The sequence below is a fragment of the Zophobas morio genome, unplaced genomic scaffold (genome assembly GCF_036711695.1).
Source record: "Zophobas morio isolate AGI-343-1 ecotype UQ-CSIRO unplaced genomic scaffold, CSIRO_AGI_Zmor_V1 ptg000011l, whole genome shotgun sequence".
NCBI classification, from domain to species: Eukaryota; Metazoa; Arthropoda; class Insecta; order Coleoptera; family Tenebrionidae; genus Zophobas; species Zophobas morio.
In genome coordinates this window covers 11,594,902-11,608,079 of record NW_026972116.1, presented here as the reverse complement: position 1 = coordinate 11,608,079, position 13,178 = coordinate 11,594,902, and the positions used below count along the sequence as shown (strand labels likewise).

At 30.9% G+C, this 13,178-nt stretch overlaps 1 protein-coding gene across 1 annotated transcript in view; it reads left to right on the top strand.

The window, feature by feature from the left end:
• LOC135126916 (uncharacterized) overlaps positions 1-13,178 on the top strand; it is a 35,216-nt gene that overhangs the window by 14,467 nt on the left and 7,571 nt on the right. The window contains exons 2-4 of the mRNA XM_064053148.1: positions 4,064-4,213; positions 9,519-9,648; positions 9,699-9,788. Coding sequence (XP_063909218.1) covers positions 4,064-4,213; positions 9,519-9,648; positions 9,699-9,788 — 370 coding nt within the window. The remainder of the gene's footprint in view (positions 1-4,063; positions 4,214-9,518; positions 9,649-9,698; positions 9,789-13,178) is intronic.

Sequence of the window (13,178 nt, the reverse complement as noted above, 5' to 3'; positions counted from 1 at the left end):
TCGGATTATCTATCGAAGTACAAAAAAAACAGCTTTTTAGAAAAATTATAAAATTCTTATAAATTAAAACAAAGATTTATATTTAACGTTAAAATAAATGTAAAGAAGCTTGCTGCGCGTACGTTTCAAATGAGTTTTCCCTTAACAAAATTTTGTGACTTTTTACAAAGACACGTATATCACTTTGGATAGGCGCAGTGGTAATACTAATGATAACAGTATTGTGTGCCCAAATTTTCGGGAAAATGGACTTCGCTGTTTCTGATTTCAGTAAAATAAATTGACTCAATTATTAATTTTTGTGATTCACCGTGTATAAGAAATTTAAAAACTTTTAATGCAGTGATAAACCACAAGTACAGGCTTATTATATTTTACACATTTTGGATAAGATTTATTCGGCAAAATTTTGAGATGACGTCATCAGTTTTTTGAGAGGGATAAACAGCTATATTTTACAACTTTTGCAAGATTTCAAAGTATTCTGTCCTGAGGTTCTTGATTTAATCAATAAAATAAATTGACTCTTTCATTAGTTTTTTTAGTTACCCTGTATAAGTAATTCTAAAAACTGTGAGTGTGGATAAGCCAGTGTGTAATCATAATATTTTGAATATTTCAGAGAGGATTTATTCTGCAAAATTTTGAGATGAAGTCATCAGTTTTTTGGGGCACTGATTCACACATCACAAGTGCACATGTCATTTTATCAAATTTAAAAAAAATTGCTATTATAAATTTAGAGATGACGTCATCCCATCCATGGTTTAGTTTTTTTTTTTAATATTGTTTTTAAATTTTAGTTATCGTTTAACCACCTCCATGATATTCCTAATATATGTACATACAAAATTTGATAACAATCGGTTCGTTAGTTCCGGAAATTGCGTGTCTAATAAAAAAGGATACAGACACCAGACAGACAGTTAGACAGACAGACGGAAACGGGGGACCACTTTTTTCGAATTCTAGAGGTCATGACACGTCGAGAAAATATAGAAGTGGCAATTCGGCCAATGGACTCGAATACTATAGGTACTTCCTTAGCTTAAGCTCGGGAATTAAAATTAAGACGTAGTATAGAAGTATGTTATTTTATAAAATTTAAGTGACATTTACAGTGCAAAATTTATTGAGCGTTTCACCACCTATACGATATCCCTAAATTCCATATCAAATCTGGTAATTAATAATTGGTTCAATAGTTTCGAAAAATCGACACAGACGACAGACAGCCGACAGACGAGAGCTAGACGACAGACGGTTGAATAGATGGAATTCCAAAACTTATTTATTCACAATCTAGAGGTCATGAAACGTCGAGAAAATATGGAAGTAGCTATTCGCCGGATGGACCCTGTTATACAACTTCCTTAGCTTGCGTTCGAGATATAAAAATAAATCCATCGTTTCAAAGAAATATTGTAGTAGCCTAAGAGTTTTGACATTAAAAACAGTAGTAGTGAAATTGGATTAGTACATCATGCCGTTATAAGGTGGCAACTAGTTGTATTTCTTCATTTAATAATTATTAAAAGAAGAAATTAATTTACAATATTTATAGTTTATTTAAACTCACTCACGACTATACTTTACAATTTTTTTTAATACTGGGTGTTTCGTTTGAAAATTACGTACCATATTTACATTATTTTAAGGGTACAAATGATATTCGAAAAAAAGTTTTTCCTGGAGAAAAAATGGTTATACAGGTTATACAGGTACAAAAGATAAAAAAAGACTATAAAAATGTATGGGACGTTCCATTAAAAAGGATATGATTTTGGTGTTTAACTCTTAAATGGAACAATTGTCTATTTGCGATTAATTGTAAATTCTATCGCTAAATTATTTTTATTGCACAAAGATTTGTTTCTAAGTTAAGATAAAACTGTAGTTTTCTATTTTTCTCAGATAATATTTTGTCAGATACTTACGTTTTTTTTTAATCTAAAAAATTAGTAGAAGGTTATTTCGATAGAACTTTCCTCGCCCCTGAAATACAATAAAACCTACCCAGCTTTTTGGAAAAATGATAAAATTTAATTCTGGGAATTTAAAATATGTACTGTTAAAGTAAATGTCAATAAATGAGTATGTTTCAAACGAGTTTCTCCGTTACAAAATCTTATGAGTGAACAGTTCCTGATTTAATCAATTGACTCATTCGTTATTTTTTTGAGTCGCTCTATATAAGCATTTCTAAAAAATATGAATATAATATTAAATCATAAGTAAAGACTCATCATATTTTGCACATTTTAAATAAGACTTATTCGGCAACATTTTAAGATGTGATCAATTTGGGGGGATAAACAAGTATATTTTGATTAAAAATTTACCTGCTTACGATAACTTTAAAACGTCTGCAAGATTTCAATGCATTCGGTATTATGGATTCAAAATTAAATTGTAAAATAATTTTAATTTTTTTACAAAAATCTGAATGTTATTTTATACAATTTAAAACTCATTTACTATGTACAACTTTGAAGTGCCGTGATTACATTGTTTGTGGGAATGATTAAACAAGGTTAATTATCGTTTTACCATCTATATGATATTAAAAATACACATATAAAATTTCACAACAAATCGACACAGACGGCGGACAGATAAACAGACAGACGGAAACGGGAAACCTATTTTTTCGTACTCTAGTCAAGCTCTCGATGGACTCAAATACAGTACTTCTTTAGCTTATGCTCGGGAATTAAAAATAGCAAATTATTGCAGCTATACATTTTTACTTAACCTAAGGAAGTATTGTAATAGGGTGCTTCCGGAGAACGTTTCATGACCCATAGAGTATGAAAATATGTCTCCCGTTTCCGTCTGTCTGTCTGTCTGTCATCTATCGTCTGTGTGTGTCGATTTTTATTTGACTAGTCTCCGAAACCTATTGTAAAATTTTGTATGTATGTTGGGATTATCATATAGATGTTAAAACGTTAACCAAAATTTGTTACCAATATGGTAACGTTCCCTACCAAATTCTGCATACTAAATTTTATAAAAAAAAAACATATTCCTACATTAGTGGTTTATGAATCCGTCTTATCCTTTTTACTCTAGACATCCAGATTTTTGAAAAAAAAGGATATCTTTATTTTAACTTATGGGCTTATCATCAAAAATATTAAATTCTCAAAATCAAAATTTTTAATTTATTCAAGAAACTGGATTTGTTAGACTACTTAATGTGACCTATAGTTTGTTTTATCCAATAAAAAATGTTTCCGCTTTAACATTTGGTTATCCAATTCGAGGTTCTTGAAATGAAGTTCTTATGAAAATTTTGTGAAATATGCCCTGCTATCCGTTATTGACCTCTACCAAATTTTAAGTATTATTTATTTAACTTAGTATGTATTTAAAAATAATTTTGAAAAACTATATAGAACCAATATTGACAATAATAATTGTCAACCACTATCTTTCATATTTTACGTAATTTTTGCCTGGAAAAATGCTGCAAAAACTCATAACCGCATACGTAAATCACCTCCTTGCATGAATTTTCAGAAACGTAGATTTACAAAGTGAGTGTAATATTCGCACAATAAGTGAATCAATTTGAAGCTTTAATGGTGGATGCGAACTGCGTGTAATAGTAAAATTTTCCGCAATTGCCTAATTCGCGAAAGCGGATTTCGTGGCGAATGACTTCCATTAAAGCGTTCGCTCTTGTGCAAAGACGAATTACCACTAATTGGGTGAGCTGAATGCCATTCTGTTCAATCAGTAATAATCTCCAACCAATCAGCAATTTGCGCTTTGACTTTAATTCACCCCTAGATTCGTATCTGAAAGCTCTAAAGCATAGAAAAGCGAAGACCGCGGCAATCATGCAAATGCACTGCAATCTGTTTGCTAAATGTCAAGGTCAGTCATCATGCTTTCAGATATTTCGACAGATACCCCGTTATTGATGGTTTTCACTGACAAGTCCCATGAAAACTCCCCCTTTCTACGTAAATCACAAATATCTGCCAAGAATTGCGTGCTGGAACCTCCCGCGTTCGCAGATCGAAACTAATCGGAAATGAATGGTTTTTTGCAGATTTTAAGCAACAGACCTGTGAGCATGGTGTTGGATATTTCTGACCTGACGACCGCTTGGAAGGACAGCGATTTTATAACGGATTGTCTTTGCTGGCATAATGTGTATAGACAAAGGCATGGATCTCCGGCTTTGTCTATGTCGTCTGAGGTGAGTTTGAGCGGAAGCAATAAGTTTCGTTTCATTGGATGCAGCTTTTTTTATTTTTTCGGTTTATCGGGCCACGCGGATATGTTTTGGTCAAATCATGGCACAGACGCGCAAAAAGGGACAAAAAGAATAGATATTTTTAATAAAACACCAATATAAATGTATATTGGCCATAGCAAAACCGATAGTTCGCGTGCTTCGATTTTATATGAAATTTAATCTCGCTTTCTTTTATGTTTTGTCCCCACTTTTCGTGGGGTTACAAGACATAAAGTATTTTATTTTCGCGATTCGATTTTATTGATACTTGACCAAACCAATATACTTTTTGAATTTATTGCAAATACGGTCGGAAGGATTTGAGTTTCTCTAGGCGGGAATATATATCACGAATAGTATAACTGACAGTTAATATGTACCTAATTAATAAGTGCAAGGAGTTTCTTTAATAATTTAGATTTAGGAAAAAAAGTTAATAAAGAAAGTTTTATGGTTTTCCTATCGCGCCTTAATAATGCCAGAGATTAAACTTTGAAGTTCTTTTATGGGCTATTACTCCGTATCGATTATCGTTTATACTTTTATTTTTGATTTTTTAGTCCTGAAATAACGTTGGTACAGAAATAGGCTTTCAAGTAAATTTTCTGTACATCGTTAGATAACTTGCTGTTTAGGTATTTAATTGCACTTCACTATAGGTCTGCAAAAATGTACGTACAATTTTTAAAGGACTATGTGACAATTGGTGTAAATTATTTGATTTTTAGTTCAGTTGATGAAAAAATTAAGTTTGTAAAAAAACAGTATGATCTAGAAAAAGTTTTTTCGCAAACTACATACTTGATTTTATCGAAATTTAACAGATTGGGGAATATCAACAATATAACGTAAAGAAAAATTTATTTATTAATCCCCTCCAAAAAGTTAATGACGTCATCTGAATTAGTAAATAGATTTTTTTATTAAACCAGATTACTGTTGCTTCTGCAATGGGGTTTAATTTTTTAAAATTGGTAAGAGCGGTGTCTGCCGCTTATACTAGTACAAAAGGTTATTTATTATACAATTTGAATATTTTGCGAAAAATTTGGATACCTAAGGTAAAAACTCAAGGCGAATCCATAAACCACAAATGTGATTATTTTATAAAATTTACAAGGCGTTTACTAAAATAAATTTTGAGAAAATGTCTTCAAATTGTTGGTGGAGATGGTGAGACAAATGTTGATTAGCGTTTTACCATGTACACGACATTCCTAACATACATATAAAATTTGGCAACATCGGTCAGTAGTTTCGGAAATTATTGGTCTAATAAAAATCGATACAGACAGATAACAAACAGGCGATAGACGGACTACAGACAGACGAAAACGCGAGACCTACTTATTCGTACTGCAGGGGTCATGCAACGTCAAGGAAATCTGAAAGTAGGCATTCGTCGAATATTATGATGCTTCCATAGTTTACGCCGGGGAACTAAAAAATAATATTGACCTACTAAAGCATCAGGTAACTTGTTCAAAAGCAAAATTTTTTAATACCCACTTTTGTGAAAATTTAGACCAATTTTCTTATAGATTTCGGACTCATTTCTTCGAAGGATCCTAACAATTTTCCGGAAATGTCGGATAACTTTAAATCTCACACCGGAAGCATAAAAAGGCAATGTTTTTAAAATCAGCACGACCAAATCTGTATCCCAGAATTTTTTAGGAATTTTTACTTTTTCAAAACGAAATTTTTCAATAGTTCTCCGTTGATTTCGACCAATTTTCGATAATTTTCGATGTTTAACAAGACATTTTAAAATTCAAACTGAATGTCTTTAAATCTTGCAACGGAAGCATAAACACGCGATATTTTCGATGTTTCTGGAATCAACACGACTCAATCTATGTCTCAGTTTTTTTTGGCAATTCTTGACAAGTTTTTCAAATACAAAATTTTTTATTACTCCTTCAAGATTTCGGCAAATTTTCGACAATCCTCGAAATTTAACCAAAGACATTGTTTTATAGATGTCGATCTCTACAAGTTAGTTTTGGACTAATTTTTTCCACAGCTCCTACCATTTTTCCAGAATCGCCTATTTAAATATTGCAGTTTTTTTAATTTAAATATATTTAAATATATTTCCGAACCAAATATTTTTTCATCTTGCACCGGCGGCATAAACACGTTATTTTTGGAATCAGACTAAATCTATATCTATATCCCCTAGGATTTCGGCCAAACTTCGACAGTTTCCAAAATTTTGCTAAAGACATTAGATGTCGATATCTAAAGTTAGTTTTGGACTCATTTTTTCCACAGCTCCTAACAAAATCGCCCACTGAAATATTGCAATTCTTTTGGATTAAAAAAATATATATTTGAACCGAATATTTTTACATCTTGTACCGAAGTCATAAACACGTTATGTTTTTGGAATCAGTATTTTTTGTAAATTTTTGGTAACTTTTTCAAAAGCAAAATTTTTTAAAACTATAATTGCGGTCAATTTTCCACAATTTTCAAAATTTAACTAAAAACATTTTCTTGTAAATTTCGACCTCCAGAAATTAGTTTTGCACGCATTTCTTCGATAGCGCCTACTATTTTTCCGAAATCGTCCACTGACATATTGCAGTTTTTTTGAATTAAAAAAAATATGTTTACATTTTGCACCCAGAGATTCTATTTTTTGGAATCAGAAATCTATGTTTCAGAATTTTTTGGCAACTTTTTCAAAAACAAAATTGTCTAATAGCTCGGGGTGCATTGTCTATTGTCGAAAATTGCCACCAATTTTTGACAAGTTTCGAAATTCAACTAAAGACATTTTGTTATAGATTTCGACCCCCAAAATCTAGTTTTCGACTCATTTATTCAACAGCTCCTTACAATTTTCTAGAATCGCCAACTGAGATATTGCAATTTTTGGATTTAAAGAATTAAATTATTTTCAAACCGAAGATTTTTATATCTTGCAGCGGGAGCATAAACACGCTATATTTTTGGAATCAGCACGACGAAATTTATATTCCAGAATTTTTGGCTAATTTTTTGGCAACTTTTCCAAAAGCTAAAACCCTCCGAAAATTTCGACTAATTTTAGATCATTTTAGAAATTTAACTAAAAACATTTTTTATAGATTTCGATCTCCGGAAGTTATTTTCGGACTTATTTTTTCGGTAGCTCGTAACTATTTATTTTCCAGAATCGCCCACTGAAATGTTGCATTTTTTTGGATTAAAAAAAGTATATATTCAAACCGAATATTTTTAAATCCTGCAAAAGCAGCATAAACATGCAATGTTTTTGAAATCAGCACGACGAAATTTATATCCCAAATTTTGTAGCATTTTATGGCAACTTTTTCAGACGTAAAATTTTTCAATAAAACCTCTCCCTATGACTTCGCTAATTTTTTACAATTTTCGAAATTCTATTAAAGACATTTTCTTATAGACTTCGATTTCCAGAAATTAGTTTCGAAATTTAACCAAAGACATTTTCTTATAGATGTTGACCTCCGAAACCATACTGCAATTTTTGGGAATTAAAAGAAAATTTTATTTTCAAACTGAATATTTTTTAAATCTCGAACCGTGGACATAAACACGGTGCGTTTTTTGATATTTAATGTTTATTGCACTGATCAAACCAAAATGGGTTACGTAAACTTGCCCAAAATTCTGGGAAATAATGCTATATTATATTTTAATGTATTATACGCGTTACCAGAATAACGTAAATTCTGGAAAATCGAATTTTGTTTGTTTCATGATTCCTAGAATATGAAAAAATAAGTTGCCTGTTTCCGTCTGTCTATCGTCTGTCGCCTGTAGTCGGGCTGTGATCTACTAGCGATTCTAACGGTCATATAATTTTCGAAATTACTGGATTGATTATGAAATTTTAGACGATTTTGGAAGTATAGTGTAGATGGGAAAACGCTAACTAAAATATATCTGGCCATCCCCTCTAACAATTTGATGACGTTATCTCAAAATTTTCCAGAGTAGATGTTACTTACATTTCATAAAATACATATCTGTGTACTTGCGGTTTATGAATCTGCCTTTATTTTGACCCGAAATATCCAAATTTTGGATCCTGCAAAGGTTTTGAGGTTATCGTAGACATGGTAAATCGCTTATCAAAATTTACTGTTTTATTTCCTCTCGAAAAAAAAAAAATTACGTAATATAAAAATTTCGTGATTAAAACGTATCTAAAGTATACAACTATGACTCTTTATCGAATCATTCATATCTTTTAGAATTGCTTATAGCGTGTTCAATAAAATTATAAATGAATTGATTTTATTGATTAAATCAATTTCCATAATATTGATAATGTCATCAAAAATTTTTGTTATGGAAAAACTCACTTGAAATATACGTGTAGCATGATTTCTTTCCTTATGTTTTAAAAATTCACACATATTTTTCATTTTAACTTGTAGAGATATATTGTATATTAAAAAAATAAAATTCGCAAAATAAAATTATAATTTTTCCAAGGGGTTGGTTTTGTTGGACTCCTACTTCAGGGCGAACAAATTCTGTCTAATAGCTTAAAGCATTTTTTTTTTACTTAAAGATAAATATTGTTTGTAAGTTATTACAAATAAGTTAGCCAGTCCTATAAAATTCATAAGTTTTTTCATAAGTAAAAAAGTAGCAACCGATTTTTCGAATTTTATTGCGATTTAAAAAATATATGTTTTATGTGCATTATTTTTATTTCCTGCACTTCGTCTAAAAATAGCAACTTATTGTAGCCATTCTGTAATAAATTCTTGCATAAATATATTTCATGAGTCAAAGTATTACGTATATTTCTGTTTAATTTTATTATCGAAACGCATCAAACATAAATAATGACAACTAACTAAATTGTGCATTTAGCAATTTCTGTATACACAAAGAAGTGTGAATAATTAAATAAAATATTGAATATAGTAAATATTTCAATTTCTGAAAATGGAAATCCCTAAATTGCATCCTCCTACTACTCGTCATCCATTTTTCACTACACTTTTATCTAATAGACAGCGCAACCTGCATAAATATTTATGCGCGTTTCATCATCCCAAGCGTCATAAAAGTCATCTAAAATATAAAATAACTTATTTATAGTTTTGCTATTTCACAATTTATACCGCGTATATTTCGCTAAAGCGGATAATCATGTTTCGGAAATTGGTGGATGCGCCGGGGCGACATTTAAATTTCAATCTACCCAAATATCATTCATTCCATCTGTGCCGCCATCGATTTTCAATCTGTTTTAACAAAAAAAAAACTGTTTTAGCTCTGCTATCTTGCACAGACTTGGGCCAACCACCTCGCTCACACCAACCGATTTTATTACCGGTACGACAAAGACATCGGCCAAAATTTATTTTGTCGTCCTTCAAACGTTCTGGTAACTGACGTCACAGGTAAGCCCCAGCACTAGCACGTGAGCCGAATTTAATGTAATTTGTCACAGGACAAGAAGTAGCCACTTACTGGTATCGTGCCGTTCGTCAGTACGACTTCAATAAGGAGCCGGACATTCTGCATGCAAATGTTAATGCAGGTATGTGCGTTTTGTTAAGCTTACCATACACGATCAAATCATGCGGTGGATGTGCCTGTTTCGTTTTGGAAAATCTGACCTTTCGTGAGCCACTTTTGGTTGTCATGTTTGTGCACATACTAATTTAGATATTTCAACAAAGTTTGCAAACTAATGTTCACATGCAAACTATTTCTAATTTATCTAGATGCGGATTGTATTTATTTATAATAAAGTAAAAGTAGAATTTTAATATCTTACAAACATAAATAATTCGACAAAGTTTTGATAGTTTACGTAACTCGTTGTCACATAATTTAGGCTGCGATAAAAACTTGAAGATATATTTTGGTGAAACTTTTCAATTTTAGTTTACATTCATATCCGTCGACACGTATACATCATCCTTCTTTTAAACTAAAGTTATTTACAAAACTTTTCTCGTATATGATAACAAGTAGCGTATACACGTGTCGACTTTTGTATTGTTATATGTAATCAATAATCAGTAAATCAGTGTTAATAATGTTCTGCTAAAATTTCAAGTTTGTTACGGCTAACATATCGAGTATTCATTTAAAAAAGTCATCAAGTTGGCTCTGATTTTTTGTAAACTTTGCGAAGTATGTCTACAATTTACCTAAAATTTAATCAATAGCAGCTGACAACGCGGAAATGTCAACTGTATAGAGCGATATGAGTTAATAAAACACATGCGTTTTTCTCTACGTTTTCATATATCAAAAAAGCAACGCCAACTCGATGACTTTTTTAATTGAACACCTTTTATGTCACTTTGCACAAATAAAACTCTTAAGATAACGTCATCAGCTGTGCGAAAGGAACGTGTAGACAAATTTGGTTAAAGTTTTATCGTTTCCACAACAATCTTAAAGTACATCTGAAATATTAGAGTCATCAGTTCATTTGTTTCGGTTCTTATCTATATATCAAAAGTGTCAATAAATAGATGACGGAGAGACGACAATGAAAGATCAATATTTTTGTATTCCATACGCTGTCATAATTTTTTGAAAATTAGATATATCGTTCTTAAGAAAATTTAAAAAGCTTCATTCATTTCCTAAGAATTACCTCCTAAGCAACTGCAAAAACTAAAAGTATATTACTAAAATACAACCAGGAAATATACCAAACCATATTTTAATAATTTTGTTAAATAGTAGCATGAAAAACACTTTGTTAATGATGATTAAGCCAGTGTTAGTGAGTGCCGACCAAAAATATTAAAGAAGTGAGCAGTTTCTTAAATAAATTATAAAATTAGATTTTTCAATTTTTTTTGCGATAACTCCTATACGTATATATTAAAATAAACACATATCTGTACTGTTGAAAGAAAGGTAAAGAATGCATGGGGCATGTCATCAATTACAACGTTTCATGACCCCTAGAGTACGAAAAAGTAGGTCCCCGTTTCCGTCTGTCTGACTATCTATCTGTCTGTCTGTCTGTCTGTCTCGATGTCGTCAAATTTTATATGTATATTAGGAATATCGTGTAGATGGTAAAACCCAAACTAAAATGAATAAACATCAACAGAAGGATGCCGTAATCTCCAAAATTTAGTACATGCTCCTGAATGCATGATTTATAAATCCGTATTGAGTTTTTACCCTGGCATTCAGATTTTTGGGAAAAACATCAAAATTTTATAACAATACTTTACAGTTTAACTTTGAAATTGCAAAAACCAATTGCTGTGGAATTTTGCAAACATGTTAAAGTTATTTGAAGCATAGTAAGCGTTAATTAAAATTTGTCCTCATTTTACAATTTTGCCGAATAAATGTTCTTCAAATTAATGAGTGTCATTAATTAATTAATTAATCCTCTCTTCTGCATTGAGAAGACAAAATTAAATTTCATTTTATTTTAACCGCTGATGTTTATAATCTGAATGTGCTAATAGTCGAATGTTTTCGAAGCATAAACATAAACAGTCGAAGTTAAGCATGTATTGAGAAATTGAGAATATCTACATTTTTTCCGGTTGGGTATCTGTTTTAAATATACATTTCCTATTGTTCAATCACATTTTACAATATTTTAGAAAAGCTGGATTTTTGTGAACCTAATCACTAAAGTTCGTTTCTGATATTCACCAAGCTTCACCTCCAGAAATATTGTAATATACGCCTTGCTACCAGCTGTCATGCTATAAAAGCACATTTTCTAAAAAAATATTGTTTTTAAAATATTAATATTAATCGTTTCATGCTTTTGATAAAAAAATGTGAAAAATATTATGTATATTATTTCTACTTGTTGCTATTTCCATTGAATGCTAAAGCAAAATTTGAATACGAGTATAAAAGGAGAATATTGCACATTTCAGTTAGAGTGCTTATGTCTCTTTCATATTTGAATTGATTATTATTATTATTCTATGCTGGTTTTACGAGTTTAACACAATAAATAAACTTTACTTTTGCCCATTAAAATTGTAGATATTTCAGCAAATAAAATAATTTTAAGCACTTGTAACTTCAGAAACTTACTATAAGATAATCAAATTAATAATCAAAAACAAAACCGACAGAAAGCAAAGAAAATTTTAAACTGTATAAAATCGATGCCCATCCGTTATCGAGAAAATGGAGGTGCACTGATAACGTACGTCATAAATAAACCTAAATGTTCATATTGTCCTATAACCAGCAGATTTAGTGCGGTTTGTGTGCTTGGATTCGTTTTATTTACTCTGGGTTATACTGTTCAAAGCATAAGCTTACTTTCTAAGTGTATGAACTTAATTTCCTTCTTTATGTGAAGCTTATGGTTTAATGTTTACAAGAGCAGTAATTATGTTACTTCCAAGTCGTAAACAAGTTAACCACTTGAAAATTAGAAATTTTATTAGTCACCGGAATAAGAAGGCGGTTTTAGATTTTACGACTAACAAATTGCTTCAAAGGCGTGTCGAAAATAAATTTAAGCAAGGGTTTGATTTGTCTTCTATAAAGATTGTAAAGATTTCAATTATAGAAAATTTTAAAACTGGGTATTACAAAAAACTATACTTAATACTTGATAGAAGCATCACATGAACTTGAATTTTGTTATTTATGTAATAGTAAAAAAAACTGTTTTCATACAGTCTTCCAGAAAAAACACACACGGACTTAATACCAGGTTCTTTGCAAATAAATATTTTTTTTTCGTTTCAAACTATATCGTGTTGACAACACAAACGACTGCAATAGTCTAGTCACAGACATTTTCTACAGTTTTTTTAACTCTTTGATCGAACGTAGCAAAATGGACAATAGTGGGCATTGGCTGTCAAGTTTTAGGTGGTTGACAATTTGACATAAATGAGTGGCAGTTGATGTTGTCGATTTTTACCGCACATTTGTTGTCAAATTTTTTAAAAGTATGTATTCCTGT